The 16,291-nt window shown below is 34.3% G+C and overlaps 1 protein-coding gene across 1 annotated transcript in view; it reads left to right on the top strand.

Moving 5' to 3' along the window:
- LOC128987094 (cytoplasmic FMR1-interacting protein) overlaps positions 1-10,185 on the top strand; it is a 48,333-nt gene extending 38,148 nt beyond the window's left edge. Inside the window, exons 20-24 of the mRNA XM_054407792.1 lie at positions 57-260; positions 1,580-1,674; positions 2,348-2,586; positions 5,352-5,499; positions 8,977-10,185. Of these exons, the coding sequence (XP_054263767.1) occupies positions 57-260; positions 1,580-1,674; positions 2,348-2,586; positions 5,352-5,499; positions 8,977-9,186 (896 nt within the window). The 3' untranslated portion in view covers positions 9,187-10,185. The remainder of the gene's footprint in view (positions 1-56; positions 261-1,579; positions 1,675-2,347; positions 2,587-5,351; positions 5,500-8,976) is intronic.
- Positions 10,186-16,291: the final 6,106 nt, after the last annotated feature.

Below are 16,291 nucleotides of genomic sequence, written 5' to 3'. Positions count from 1 at the left end.
ACAGAAGCTATAGCTTCTCTCACCTCAAATGTTAGTACAAAAAGTGTTGTCCCTAGGTGTTCTGGGCTATTACCACGCTCAGTTGAACGACATCGTGCAATACCCTGACGCCAAGACAGAACTGTTCCACAACTTCAGAGAGCTTGGCAACACTATCCTGTTCTGTTTGTTGATGGAGCAAGCCCTCAGTCAAGAGGAGGTGTGTGACTTGCTACATGCTGCTCCCTTCCAGAACATCCTACCCAGGCCTTACTGCAAGGGTGAGTAATATACACCAATGCTTACCAAAGTACTACAGTAGACTCCCTCTTATCCGGACTCCTCGGGACCGCAGCCAGTCCGGATAACGGGTTTTCCGGTTAAACCGATGTCCCAAAAAACTTGTTAAAATGGACCGTTTAAATGCATACTGCATACAGTATTTGACTTAAATTTATAAGAGCATTGTATTTAGACACGTTATCACTGGCCCCAAATCTTTCCCACAAGACAGTCGTTTCAGTACTGCCCACTTCCTGCCGATCTAGTCCGGTTAAACCGATATGCTGATAAAAATTGTCCGGTTAAAGAGATGTCATTTCCGCCGAGTGTAGTCCGGTTAAAAGGTGTCCTGATAAGAGGGAGTCTACTGTATTTTGCTATAATTTAGGAATAAACTAACAGTTTAAACCTCTAAAGTTTAACCTATCTAGAATTTTCTTTAGTTAGTCTGAATACAGTCAAACCTCTCATACCGGTAACCAAAATAAAAGGGTGAGACCGTTTAGGTAACCAAATTTTGTACAACACTTTAGATTAAAACTAAAGCCTAATACACACAAATATATTTGTTCGTATAGCTCAACTATTCATTTTAAAATTTGTTTTCTATGAGCAATATCTCGCTATTGCTTCACTAGTAAAGTTAGCTGTGTCTGTTTCCCTAGCAGGGTTAATGTGTTTGTAGTTAGCATTGTAAGCTGGCAAGGACCTTAATCCCAAACCCACCACCTGTCGTAATTTGGTTAGTTCACGTTCTCTTTCTTTGTCTAAGACTCATTTTGGTGTTTTTGTTATTACTTAGGCCATTTATTTTGGTTATATATTTGTATTGAAGTATTTTGGTTGATGGAGGTTTTATTGTAATTACAATATCTAGTGTTTACCAAATTGTTCGCTGCAAGGTAGGTTTAGATAGATTATGAGTTACATCAATTCTCTCATAGGAAAAATTAAATTGAGGAATCATAAAAATCTGTATCATATTATTATAAAATTACATATTCTATTTCTAGGCCTATATGTATCTATAATTTCTTATCTCTAGTTTTATAGGAAGGCAAGCTATGTAGATGATTTCACAAAAAAAAACCTTCCTATGAACCTTATTAGTCACGTAGTTTTTCTCTAAAAACACTAACAGATTTTCATTGACTGTAAATTACCTGCTGACAATCATGTAAACCTTATTTTAGAACAGTTTGAACTGTACAGCTTGAAGGAAGGCTGCAATATTGATAGCTTTGTTTATGTTCCTGATAACATCAATAACACTGTGGAAATGGTAAAGTTTTTTATTACATCATGTTCCATTCCCTAGATGGAGAGAAGCCTGAGAGCAAACAAAAGCGGATGGAACAGAAGTACGGAGCCTTGCAGATTGTACCTAACATTGAGAGGCTTGGCACTGCAAAGGTCAGTAGAGATAATAACAATAAATGATTTCAGAACCTTGTGTTGAAATCTCAGGTCTTAACCACACACAAGTTAATGTGTATATCTTGATAAAACATGTATTTTCATAAGAGCCAGCTAACTTAAGAAACAAGTAAACTATGAACTGCTTCTATTCTAAAACCTTTCTCACTTTTACACACAGTTTTAAGTGAGAGTACAATTATGTACTAAACAATTTGAGCATCAAAGAATCAATGTCAATCTATTAAATAAAGGGGCAATATGAAATGGGATGGGCACCTTCAAGGGGATGGCACCTCAGGTTATAGGCTATGTAGGTATTACTCTGGTATTTTTGGGGAGCAAGCTGGTGTGGTGTTAGATCCCGGGATTCAGTCCCTGAGATCTGGGATTAAAATCCCACCAATTCCTAATGGGTTTTGTCTTTGTGACTGTGCCCCCTAGGACTAGCCTGAAATTATGTGACAAAACAGTTCCGAAATGGAGCCTAGTGTCGGAACGTAAAGGTGGGATAAGAAAGTTCTGGAATTCCAGGTAAAAATTTAAGAGGATATATATTTGCACGAATCAAAATCAATTGTTCCATTTAATTTATATTAGTCACTTGACTAATACACTAATAACACTTGAATATTTAAGTTTATCTTAATGAAACTCATCATGTTTGCAGCAATCAATGATTGCCCGGGAAGGTGACCTGTTGACCAGAGAGCGACTGTGTTGTGGTCTCAGTATCTTCGAGGTGGTGTTGTCCCGACTACGGGGCTTCCTAGACGACCCCATCTGGGTGGGGCCGCCCCCCACCAACGGTGTCATGAACATAGACGAGTGCACAGAGTTCCACAGACTATGGTCCGCACTGCAGTTTGTCTACTGCATCCCTGTAGGAGACACAGAGTTCACCGTTGAGTGAGTTCTGTTTTTTGTGCTTTCTTTTTGCTGATTAAACAAAAATGTTATAACATACCACTTCAAAGAAATGCACTATATTATTAGGTATTTCTGTATTTAAAGTATAAAAATTTTATTCTTTGAAAATCATATTTTTATAAAAAGAATCGTATGACTAAAATTATGACGGCTAATAAAACAAAACAATACATGTGTTTTTTCATAAGTTGAAATTTAGTTCATGTAAAAATTATGAAATCATATTGTTTTGGTAAAAATTATATTTTAAGCATGGTTTTTTTCATCTAAGGTTAAGGAGGTTTTGGGAAATAGATAAAGAAAACAAATCCATTACCAGTATCATGTTCTTATGAACAGATTATTACATGATAGTTGGTACAGGATTTTAACAGATCAATTTATAAAGCACTAAAGCAGATTTTATACCTACTTGTGTCACATATTATCTGATAAAAAGATAGAGCATAAAAGATAGAGCATTTGCCAGGAATTATTAGGGAAATTGACAGGAAAGCAGGCTTACCTGTCAATTTCCTTAATGCTGTCAATATTAGCAGTGTTGGGGAAGCTACTTTTAAAATGTAGCTAGCTACAACTACTGCTACATTTCCAAAAAAGTAGCTTAGCTACAGCTACAGCTACAGTTCCGAAAAAGTAGTTAGCTACAACTACAGCTACAATGAAATGTAGCTACAGCTACAATTTTAGCTACTTTTCCAAAGACGTTACTTTTTATTCCAAGCACATTAGGTGAATGTAAAATTAATTGCAACTACATTTTTTATCAGAACAAACATTTAAACAAAAAATGTCAGTATTGTATCTAACATTACTTGGAAAACAAATTATTCCTAGATTGTATTTAATTTGTTGTCATTATAAACCTAACATTACAACAACAGAACCAAATAGTTGGGTGTCCCATATCATATTTGGTACTTAATTTTAAATATTGCATTATTTTTAAGCATCTTATATGTAAATTTCATTAAGTTCAACGGACATACAACCAAACGATATTTTAAAAGCTCATTTTATTATTTCTTTAATATAGATTCATTTATAGATGTCTTATATCAACAATTAAGACCAATAAAGTGTAAAACGAAACGATTATTTAAAAATACTTTTTTGTGTTACAGAGCCTAGCCTACTGAAATTGGAGTTTATTGCCTTTCTTTACTTTTAATGTGAAAAACGACATTGCTATAGCTTTTAACCATAGTGATAAGTTACTTGTTCTATGAATAACACTTTTCAATGTCAAGTCAAGAAATCGTCCTTTATTGTCATTATGCATAGGGCAAATTGTGCTTCAACCTAGTTGGTACAGAAAACAGTATTCAGCAACTTATCCTGAAATCGGCTTTTAATTTAAACATGTTGAAATTTGTAAAGTAAAAATAACATGTAGGCCTACTTGGCTATAGGCCCGTTCACACGGGGCGAGTTTACAAGCTACACGCCAGCGTGTAAGAAGCCGGCGAGTTGGCGTGTGCGCTTGTAGTCGTTCACACGATGCTTTTTCCACTCGCTCAGTAGCTGGCTTGAACCAAATCCTCCAACATCTTTGAGTAACAAGCGCACAAGCACAAGCAACTGTGTTCACACTGGGATACTTTACACGCCTACTCGCTCAAAAGCTGGCGAGTTGGCGTGTAAAGTAGCGGCACCGTCAACTTTTTCCAGAGCTTTTTTACAAGCAGCTTTTGAGCGAGTACGTCGTTCACACTGAGCTATTTTACTAGCTGCGTGTAAAAAAGCCGGCGTGTAGCTTGTAAACTCGCCCCGTGTGAACGGGGCTTATGTAACAAGTTGGCTATAGTAGGCTTGTTCTTGCAAGGACTAAACAGATATATTCCTAATACTTGAACTTGGAACTTGGTATTCGTCTTAAACCATAGTATAGCCTAGGAATAGTCCTATACAAGAGCTGTTTTTTCAATGTAGCCTAAGTTTCATGTTATATGGAGATTTTTTCGTCACAATTATCATGTAGTCTAGGCATATCTTAAATCTCATCAGGTAATTTCCTCTTTGTTAATTTAGTAAACCTTTGAAAAATCTTCGTAATTTAACCAAGGAAGGGCTTGTGATGATGAACCACAATCAACAGCTGAAGCAAAGGTTGATAGACCAGCTTTACATTATTTTAAGGTTTAGGGTTGGTTTCCACTAAAAACCCAAGTTGAAACACTAACGATATAATAAAGAAACTAAATTTATTACTAATTTCCCTGTCTATCACTTGCAAGCATTCTATAGCTTCTCTTGTCACCGGTAACGTTTAAACGTCGTCTGCATCTAGCGATTTTATTTATCTGAAAGTAATCATAGAGTAGTAAATTAAGGAAATAAGAGCCAAAAATGTGTATAACACTCATTTAATGGCCTCCATGTCCACACAACGTTGTAATAGGGAATGAAACGGCTGCAACCAGCTGTGTGAAACCAAGAAAGTAGGCCTAATTTTTTTTGAAAATCTCAGTTTGAGAAAGAGGTTGTTTCACGTAAGGTTAAGGTTATGATAAAAATCACTATCTCAAACAATGTTAATGTAGCGAGAAAAGTAGCTAAAATTCCGCTACAACTACTTTAAAAATGTAGCTAGCTACAGCTAAAGCTACAAAATCTTAAAAGTAGCGTAGCTACAGCTAACGCTACAAAAAAAGTAGCGCGCTACTGTAGCGTCGCTACTTGTAGCGCGCTACTTCCCAACACTGAATATTAGTATGATAACATAACACGTGTTTGTGTTGTAGAGAGTTGTTTGGCGAAGGCCTCAACTGGGCAGGCTGTACCATGATAGTGTTATTGGGACAACAAAGGCGCTTTGAGGCCCTTGACTTCTGCTATCACATCCTGCGTGTGCAGAGAGTCGACTGCAAGGATGAGATCGTCAAAGGCATTGTAAGTCTTGATAGGAAACAGTCCTGTTTAATCATTTGCAGAAACTGTGTGTTAAAAGGTTTTCAAATTTAAAATTAGATCAGTAAAAATCATTGTATAATTAAAGCTATGATTTGAGGATTTCAATGTTAAGTATTGGGTATTGTAAGTACCCAATACTTACAATACAGTACAATACTTACAATACAGTACAATACTTACAATTGTAAAGAAAAATAAAAAAAAAGGAAAAGGGTTTCCCCTTTCTACTACTTTTATATATTTAAATATTGTATTTAAATATATTTACTCCTTGCAATGCTCTTTAATGAATTCTTTACAAATGTTGGTTGCCCCTAGGTTGGAAGAACTCTAGAAAATAAAAATATCAGACAGAGCTTTTGGCAGTGGAAGCTTGATGTTATAAAAAATATGTGTGGGCCCTGCAAAATATAAATATTCCCCAAAGGTCCTTGGGGGACGCCCTTGGTACTGTTATGGTTCTTCCAAAATGTAATACCTTTACTGAGAACAATTTACCAGTCTTAATTCTACACTGAATTTACTTGCTCACTACTACACTAGTGTTTAGTGTTGCACTTAAAAGGTGAATCTTTTGTAGTGGCTTATGATTTACTGAATTACCTTTTGTTTACCAATTAGATACTATTGCATATACTGAATTACCAAGGTTATTGAGAACTAAAAAGTGAGTAACAATTTGATTTATTAAGCAGTATTTAAGATTTACAATGATTTCGGTTTGACAATTTCTGATTGTGTGATGTAATATAAAATATGACCGTGAGTGATACAATCAGACTGAATTGTTTTGTTTGAGAACGTTGAATGGATTTATCAAAGGGGAATATTTGGCGCGGTTTCACACCGATCTCGAAGGTGTCAACGGAGGAGTGGTTTTTAATTTAATTTGAGATGACCAGTGCCAAGCAAGTCCTGTTCGTTGGCCAACGATGTAAATATGAAGGTCGATTCTCGAAGGTCAACTGATTAAACAGTATTGCGTTTAATCGTAATAATATTTACTGGAACGTCGCTTATTGTTTTATGGCTAATTTGGCACTTTGGCGGTTCATCTATATGCAAACTGGCACAGCCTCCGATAACACTTCCGGATTCAGCCGAACCAGCTACCTAATCCCTCCTTTGATATTAATTGATTCCCCCAAATTTAAATACTGATTGTGACACTCTTTGACGAATTGTACCTTTAATAATGACTCTGTGCAAAATTCAAATACTATATAAAAATATTACAAAGCAACTCTGAATTACCCTATAAAAACATTTTCATCTATTTATTCTTAATGCTATTGTATTACCACAGTCTAATAAATAAAGAGGATTGTTACAATATGAATGGATATGAAAATCAGCGAATTGGGATCGAACCGGGGAACATGTGCTTATTCTACATGAATTAACAAAACAAGACAGGAAAATTTACAAAGTATGCGACTCACTGAAATTTAAATATATAACAAATAAATAACACAAATTACTTACAGTTTGGACGTCCACAAATATAACACAAACAAAGGGATCAGGATGAGGAAATGTAACTAGTCGGTATTCTACAAGACGCGATCAATTGAAACTCGTGTGAACGTTTGAGAAATTTTCAAATGGCGGACCGCGTTTGGCCGGTAACGAACTTTTGCACTTTTTGACAACACAAATTCTAATTTCCGATCGCGAGGCAATTATATCCCTTAGGGATATAGGCTGAACGACTTTAAGGAAATTTGAGATTGCCCGACCAAACGCCGCGAGATGAATTTAATTTGCACAAACGAAAGTTTTACCGAACTAGTTACGTTGAGATTTGGAGAGGAACTGATACTGCTGGAAGCAAATGACCATCCGACTAGACCTTATCCCCTCTACTCCTTTAGTGCGTGGTGCATTCTGGTCTATACTGATCTATACTGATCTATTGTTCAAAACAGCTGACTGTTCTTCGCGTTAACTTGTATTGATTTGTTGCCTTTTGCAACAAAATCGGTACACAATACAGTACAATTGGGACCCCTCTCAGTTTTACGCTAACAATTACCAAGCTTAGTATCAGACAACTTACCTTCCCTTGCCTAAAGAAGCTAGAGTGTGGTAGTAAATGTGCACCTCATGACACTGTGTAGATATTCTTGGTAAAAAAGGGCTCTAGGCCAGAATAGGTTTCATCGGAAGAGCAGGCTTATACGTGCAGTGGAGAGTCTTCTCAATGAGTAACACGTTAACATATACATACACAGTTGAAATATTTCATGGTCACTGACCACCTTTTCAATCACAAAGAAGACATTCATCCTTTGATCATATCTTTGTAATAATTAGGGATGGACGGGATTGAATTTTTAGTTCGGGACGGGACGGAACGTGATTTTTATTTCCTTCCCGATTTTCGGGACGGGACGAGACGGGATTTTTTCTGTGCATAAAAAGAAAGTCTTGAGTATTGCAGTTACCAAAAAAAGACAAACAAAATCAATTTTTACCGTTTGTGGTACTGATCTATAAAAACCAAAAAAATGGGTAACAATATACAGGTACTGTACCTATAGAAACTTGTGACTCACGGTCACGGTGCGATCGTCAAAATCACCGCGATCACGGCATGATCGTCAGTATGACTCACGGTCACGGCGGGATCGTCGGCATGACTCCGCGGTCATGGCGCGATCGTCAGTATGACTCACGGTCACGACGAGCGTCGGCATGACTCCGCGGTCATGGCGCGATCGTCGGTAGGACTCCGCGGTCACGGTGCGATCGTCGGTCCAATAATCGCGGTCGCAGCGCGATGCGGTCACGTTGCGATCGTCGGTCCAATAATCACGGTCACGTCGTGATCGTCGGTATGACTCCGCGGTCACGGCGCGATCGTCGAAATGACTTCGTCTCCTTCGTTCGCGGACCTATCGCTCGTAATAGCGGCGTCATCGGCACTCGCGAATCGGCAAAATCGCCGACGATCGGACCAAATCCCGTCCCGAAAATTCCCGAATCAAATGTAATCCCGTCCCGATAATCAGGAATATTTTTTTCCCGAAATTTCGGGACCCGTCCATCCCTAGTTTACTAAGATGTCAGTGACTATGAAATATTTATATTTTAATTTTGTGTGATTATAAATATATTTCTTATTGAGAAGTCTCTCCCACTGTACAGGTAAATCTGCTTCCTATCGGAAAATCTAAATCAAACCTCAATACACGGTGAGTTTGTCTTTTATCTGCCCTGTTAGCATATTCAAGATTTTGTTTGAGAATGGACCAGACTGGTTTTGTTACTAACAGTGTCCTTTTGGTAGATAGCATCAATTGATAGTCCAATGAAAAATGGCATCTGAGTCTAAAATCGACCCCGCTGAGAATCAAACCAGCAACCTTTTTATACCAACCGTTTTATTTTTGTATCATGTTGTTTAGCGTAAACAATTTTGTACTAATACTCAACATTGTTTTTTGACTTCAGAACCTGAAACGGATGGTAGACAGAGTGCGAAGGTTCCAAGTACTCAACTCTCAGATCTTCGCTACACTCAACAAGTACCTCAAGTCCAGTGACACGGAGGCCATGAGCGTAGAGCATGTGCGATGTTTCCCCCCTCCACTGCACCCCTCTCTAGCTGCTCACGCTCACTACTACAGGCCAGAGCATCTACACCAGATCATACAGAACTGATTGAGGTCTGCCCCAGGGGCTCGGGGCAACACCAACGTTTGAACTGACTCAGTTGTGGGGAACAGATAGTATCAGCTGCACCACTCATAGGCTATTTGTCTTATGAAGTACAGATAAGTCCTACAAACTCGGTGTAATGTTGATCAAAAGGGTGAGTTATCGGGATTTGTGGTTTTAAATTCAAACTCAGATATAATACAGTGATTTTTTTTCAAAAATATAGAAAATACATGAAAATTTTATATAAAACGCCAACCTATCTTGTCAGTCTCCAGTCTTAGTAGTCGGCAAAAGACTACTTTTAGGTCGTATAACCCAGTATCAAATCCAAAGTAAAAAGTTGTAAGAGTTATTCTTCAGCAACTTGCAGTTGTAACACACACTAAGATGGTGGTTCAGCCTTACTATCGGTTCTTGATGACGGAAGAATTGCCAGTGCAAATAGGCTACAATCAGTGCAAATACCGTGACATGTGCAAAGCTGACATTTTGGATGATATTTTCATAGTAGGATAAAACCGTTTTACTGGACAAGTGGCATGTAAAATTATAAAGCTTAATCATAAGGAAAACTTGTCAATTTAGTAGATTTTTATAAATGCAGCAATTAAAGCTCTGCTTTTGTCTTACATTAGGATGTTTATAGCTACTTTGAGAATGTCATTTAATGAAGTCAATCAATTCATTTTTAACATATTCAATGCTTAAACCACAGATTTGTGATCGATTATTAACTGCATTGTTGGCCCTATAAAAAACATTATTGTTAATTTCAAATATTGTATTGTCCATGTTTGTTTATTAGTTTACTGATTTTGGTGTCAAAGATGTTTTTGTTCCCGGTATATTAAATTTTCTTATTGGATTAGATTCACCGAAATTCCCACCGATTGAGTGTTACCAGATTAAATACTATCTTGAGGGTGTTTTAGTTAAAATTAAGTAATGCACACGATTATTAAGATTATATTATTATACTCACAAATGATGTAGATATAATATTAGGTTTTGTGTTTTTTGTCCCAGCCCTGAAAAATCTTCAAGTTCTTTTTCATTATTACTTTAAAACAGTTTCATTCAGTATTTCCTATCTTCCATTTAGTGTAGAATGATCAATTAATTCAAGGTTAGATTGATCCAAATATCAGTAGAAATTAATTTCATATGAAAAAGACATAGTAATAAGACCTAATAAGAGTTGAGTTGTCTGTGATTTAGAAACAGTGCATCTTTGCACAGATCTGATATTTTAGGGTAACTTTAGCTACCTGCAACGTGGTATTTTAGATCAATTTCCGTTATGTTTAGTTAATTTCACAAAAAATGTGCAATTTTTCTGTCCCTTAACATAAATGTGTGTCTTGCCCCCTGTAAATATTACATTTAATGGTAAATGTTTATATACTAATGGTATACTTGTAAATAATTATTTTCTAATATCTTTAAGTACGTATTTATATTTATCATTCATTATATTATGTTTCAATGCACAAATCAAGTTTAATTTAACACAACAACATTAAGTAATTATTGGATTACCCTTATTATCCTTAAAAACATTTATTATAAAGTTTAAACTATCTCAAAAATAATAATAGTTTGATATTTATATATTTACTACATAGTTATGTATGTAGCATAAAGGAATTTGTAAAATATATCTATGCTTTGTAAACCAACAGTATTAAATAAAATAAAACTTATGATTATTATATAAACTATAGTACATATTTTAACCTCCCTATTAAATAGGTAATTACATTTTAGATGCATCCTCAAGGCAACGTCTATATATATCATGTTTATTTTTCTCTAAGAGTGTTAAAGTAATCAGCATATTCTAAAGGAAAGCAACATTCACATTTTATTGTACTTACTGTCAAATTTTAATAACAAACAACTACATATTTGCAGTTGGGTTGGAAGTTTATTATATGGAATACTAAAATTGAGTGTTTTTTTGTTTTTTTTTTGTATTGTATTTAAAGATGACAGTCAGGTTTTTTACAGAACACACTTTTTTACAAAGTGGTGCATTAAGGAAATAAGTGGTCTAAAATTGTTTGGACATATTAGTAGAATGATTCAGAAAAGCCTTATTGTTTCTTGTTGCTACCTAATCCAGTTTTTATTTGATATACTGATCCTGGTGGAAAATGTCCGCTGCAATTTTTTTAATAACTAATTCGGTAACTGAACATTAACAAACATCTCTTATCCCAAGGGTTAACCCTTCCCGGATGGCCTATAATATGTAATATGTAGACAGCAAAATTAATACAAAATAAAAAAACTAAATAGTTATTTGTGTAACTAGTGGTGAAAGTGGCACTTTGCTGCACACGAGAGCAATGTTTACGCACGAGCCGCAGGCTCGTGCGGAATGATCTCGAGTGCAGCAAAGGCCTTTTTCACTCGTGTTACACATTATATTTTTCCTACAGTCACTATAAAGCATATAAATAATTAGTCTTTCAAACACTATACAAAGCTTTTTTAGGTTCAGCTGGCAACAAAAATGGTACCCTAGAGAAAGTAGTACCCGCGGTCCGTATCACTCCGCAATTTTTTCTCGGCAAGAAATTTGCTACGCGTTTTGAGAATATAGTTCCGTATGTTTTAGTAATTTGAAGTGGTTTCCGCGCCTTAAAAAAATGCTTAAAAGATATTTTTTGTTTATTAAGATTGTAGGAATATTTTAAAAACGTTTAAAAGAAAAGTTCAGGAATACCGAAACTATAAACACGAAATGACAGGTTAAATCGTAGTTATAATTAGTCAATCAGCTGCTCATAGAATTATTATCTTTAAGTGTTGCCAACCTATTTCCAAGCGTACTACACGGATTACGTGCATAATAAAACCACGCTGTTTTGTGTTGTTTGGTTGGAATCCTGATGTGCGGCAAAGTATAAACCGTACGGCAAAGTATAAACCGTACGGCGAAGTATAAATATGCAGCAATTAGCAGCTTTCTGTACTATAAACAGTACAGGGAAGCCAACTTTGTCGGGTGACTGTAGGAAAAAATATTTTTTTTACATCTGTAATTTATAGAATGTTGTAAATAGTTGACCTATGCAAGGCCAAACTAAAAAAACAGGCCGTAATGCTCATCTAGCATGACGTCACGATAGAAGACGGCAATGACGTAATGTTTGCCGTTTGTGATCAGCTGCTTGGATCTTTCCTTGGAAAATAAATAAATAAATACCTACGTCATTGCCGTCTTCTATCGTGACGTCATGCTTGACGAGCATTATGGCCTGGTTTTTTTGTGTGGTCTTGACCTGTGCAGCACTTTTGTCCAAAATATTTATTTTATTTATAATAATTTTTTATGTGAATTTTTTTATTCTTCTATAAAAACTTTCCTAGTACATCAGTTAAAGATATAATTTTAAAAAATTTTGTAATAATCAGCGGATATATCTACCTATAGTCAGGGAAGGATTAACAATCTTGGCATGGTTGAAATTGAAACAACTGATAACTTAAGGTTGTAAAGGAAAGCTGTGAAGGGATGAACAGAATCAAACATTAAAATGCATCGCAACCTTTATTTTATACAAATATTTCAAAAAATAGAAAAATGCAAAATAACTTTTGAGATATTTAACTTTTAAGCTTAAAAATATAACAGTTCACTTACACAAATTACATGGCACAAAACTAAGAAATACGGTGGTAACGCTAAAAAGAATTAATTGTAATTTTCTTAGTTTAACCTAAAATCAAAATGGCATAATTATTAGTATTTATGAAAAACACTACTAAATATGAACTCCTAAAAAATACAAAAAATAGCTGATAATATTAATATGATAAATATCAGCAAAATATCAAAACTTTCACAAGTCAAAACAGTTGGAACTAGTTTTTGAGATCATAAAATAGTTTAAAAAAATTCAAATAAAGTCAAAAAAATTTATTCAGGGTTAGTTATGATAAAAAGGCATCTGCAGTTTTTTTTTTTAATCTTTTACACGGTATTGTTTAGATAAGGGTAAATTTTGTTATTAGTTGACATGTAATAAATAAAAAAATGTAATAAATCAAAACGTGTAATAAATAAAAACTTGTATAACTGCCTATCAAAATAAGTCAATAAAAGAATCGGTAAGCTAAATAAAACCATGCAACATGCAACTACTACACTCACAAAGATCTACTGGCTTCTGCAGATGGTACAATATTTTTTTTCAATGCCTAAACTATTATTGTTGAATCAACCTTACTTAAAACAATAATGGCAAACACTACAAAATGAAGCTGAAGTGCAAAAAATGTTAAAAGATTCTTAATAAAATAGATTACAGTTGGATGAATTTAATTTTTTGTTAATTCACTGAGGCACGTTCTTAAAATCCTTACATTAAACATGACAAAAATGTATGTAAATGTAGAACTGATAAACTTTCAGCAATATGACAAACAAAATCAAAGTAAAAACAAATGGTTACACAAAAATGTACACTTATTTTATTTAATAACCCTTGAGAATGGGAATTGGTAAGACACATTCCTTTACATGTATGCAATGTGGTAAATTTGTATGACAGATCAAACGCAACAAGTAACATTATTATGGGTATTAAACAGGGTTGCCACCTGTCCCTATTCTGCCGGGACAGTCCCGATTTTGGTTCCTTATGCCCGTATTAAAACCTATGTTAATCCGGGAGGGAGGGGGCAATGACCTGATTTTTCCCTGACTTAAGGTGGCAACCCTGGCATTAAAAGAAAAAATATGCTTCGCCAGGTAATAAAAAAAAGAAGATGCTATTATAGTAGGCGAAAGGTAGTTTTCATTTGGTGGCAGCCAAATTTTAAATGTAAGCCTGGTTTGAAATCAACTCATTCACATAACATAAGATGCATGTTGCTGACTTGGTGGGGTCCCAAACATTTTAAAAGTATGTATATATCATTATTTGAATACCTTTTGATATTTTTAAACATAACCAGCTAGAGAGGCACACACCTGAAAATGTCTCTTATAACCTTATTACCTTTCTTATGCAATGAATCATCCAAAAGGTCTAAAATAATATTTTTATTATATATTGGAATATTACATTCTTAAATAAAGCCTACAGTTATAACTACATCTTTGGTGGCAGCTATCAAATCTTCTTATTACTAGGAATCACTTTTTCCAAACTGTCATCATCTTTGGCACAAATCAGAGAGCTTAATCATAATATCTATTTAGTAATTTTACAGGTGTTATTCAATCTTTAATATTTTTGGTGAATTTTGAAGTTTGCAACGTGCAGGGTTTTGGATTTCATTTCACAAAATGTTAAATTTCACTTTAAAAATTGTAAGAATAACAGTTGCGTAAGGTGAAAAATCATCATTTAATGCTTTAATGATAGCCAATTTACACTACGAATAGTAAGTAACCAAAAATACACTATGTTGCCATCATGTCCTGGGTAGTTATGTTATAGTTTTTTGGTGGATTATCACAATTTTGCAGTAAACATTATGAGATTCTGTAGTAAACATTACATTAAATCCAAAGTGACAAAAAACCGAGAATCCGCAATCATTTCTCATTACCATAATGATTGAAAGTTTTGGGGGTTGAGATAAAATTCCCATCATAATTTTAATCCTATATACGTTTCTTCAATATTACATTACATTATTCATACATACAGGGTGTCCCATAAGTAGACATTTAGGAATAGGTTAAATAGGTAAAAATAAAAGAAAATCACGAATAATATTTTTTTAACGTCTTGTTAGCAAGATATTTTTCTTTTTTATTTAAATACTTTTTCTTTAAACTATTGAGGATATCTATATTAAATTTGGTATGAGATTTTAATCAGCCATTAACTTTTTTCAAAAAATAATCATAGTAAAATATTTTTTTTCAGAACGGCAGCCATTTAAATTTTTTCAACTTTATGGCTATTAACTAAAATTGGCTGATTTGATAAAAAAAATATGTCAAGAAAACTTTTATATTCAGTATTTTCTATCAAATAACAGAATCTCGCTAATGAGGCGTATTTTGAGAAATATTATTCTTGTATTGGTTTGATTTTGAACCATTAAACCTATTTCTAAATTTGTTGATCCCGTGATTCCTAGTAAAATAACTAATTACATCTACGTTAAAATTTCCTTACTAAAATAAATAATATCATACATTAAAAATTGAGTATTACAAAATTATTCACTAACACACTAATAAAACTCTCCTATGTTACAATTGGACGTATTTCTACAGGGTTGCAAAATTATAATATCAGCAGTGAAGAAACTGAAATTTAGGAAACTTAGATCTTCTAAATCATCAATTGATCAGTTACTGAAATCAATTCCATAGCCCACATGACAGAAAAATGATATTCATTTGAAAAAAATAAGAATTATCACAGAGGCAACCCTGTCTCTTAGCTTAGCCGTTTTAACATTTAACATAGAATTTACAATCTATTCACATCAACAATCAACTCCAAAACTTGTCTGAACTTTTCTGATGCAAAAATCAACAAGACTTCATCACAACATAAAACACAAACAATTACCATAACATAAATGCAAGTTAAACTTAAAAGACAACCTAACAGAGTTTGAGATACAGTAATGAGCTTATTTGTTAACGCTTGAAAATTACATATGAAAATAAGCGTTGCAATATTTCTTATATTGGGACAAAGTGCACTTCAAACCAATAGTTCATTAATATTATATAAGGATAGTTCAAATTATGAGTCTCCACATTTCCAAAAAAGAGAAACACTTCAGATTTCCTGAGTGATTGGTATGTTCCCAGTAAATGTAGTTTTTCCCTGGTTACTAATCAATAATCAGTAAAAGTTTCACTTTGTCCCAAGAATGATATTTTTTGCAATAGTTAGTACAGCAAGCAAGGAATGTGCAGAAAATAAAAAATGCATGAATTTCACTTCAGTCTTAAATGCAGTGAGTTAGTTTGTGTTATTAAGTCAGAATATTATACCCTATGTTAATGCACAAAATGATAAAGTTAAATATTATAAGTAAAAACCAAATAACAACACATAAATAAATAAAAGCTTACTGTATATTAATACTTTTTTTTACATATTGCCTACCTACAGTA

This window comes from Macrosteles quadrilineatus, unplaced genomic scaffold (genome assembly GCF_028750875.1).
Source record: "Macrosteles quadrilineatus isolate MER2022 unplaced genomic scaffold, UCM_ALF_1.0 Scaffold_2__2_contigs__length_208266976, whole genome shotgun sequence".
Lineage (NCBI taxonomy): Eukaryota > Metazoa > Arthropoda > Insecta > Hemiptera > Cicadellidae > Macrosteles > Macrosteles quadrilineatus.
Note: the sequence above shows the minus strand (reverse complement) of the source record. Positions and strands in the feature narration are given on the sequence as shown.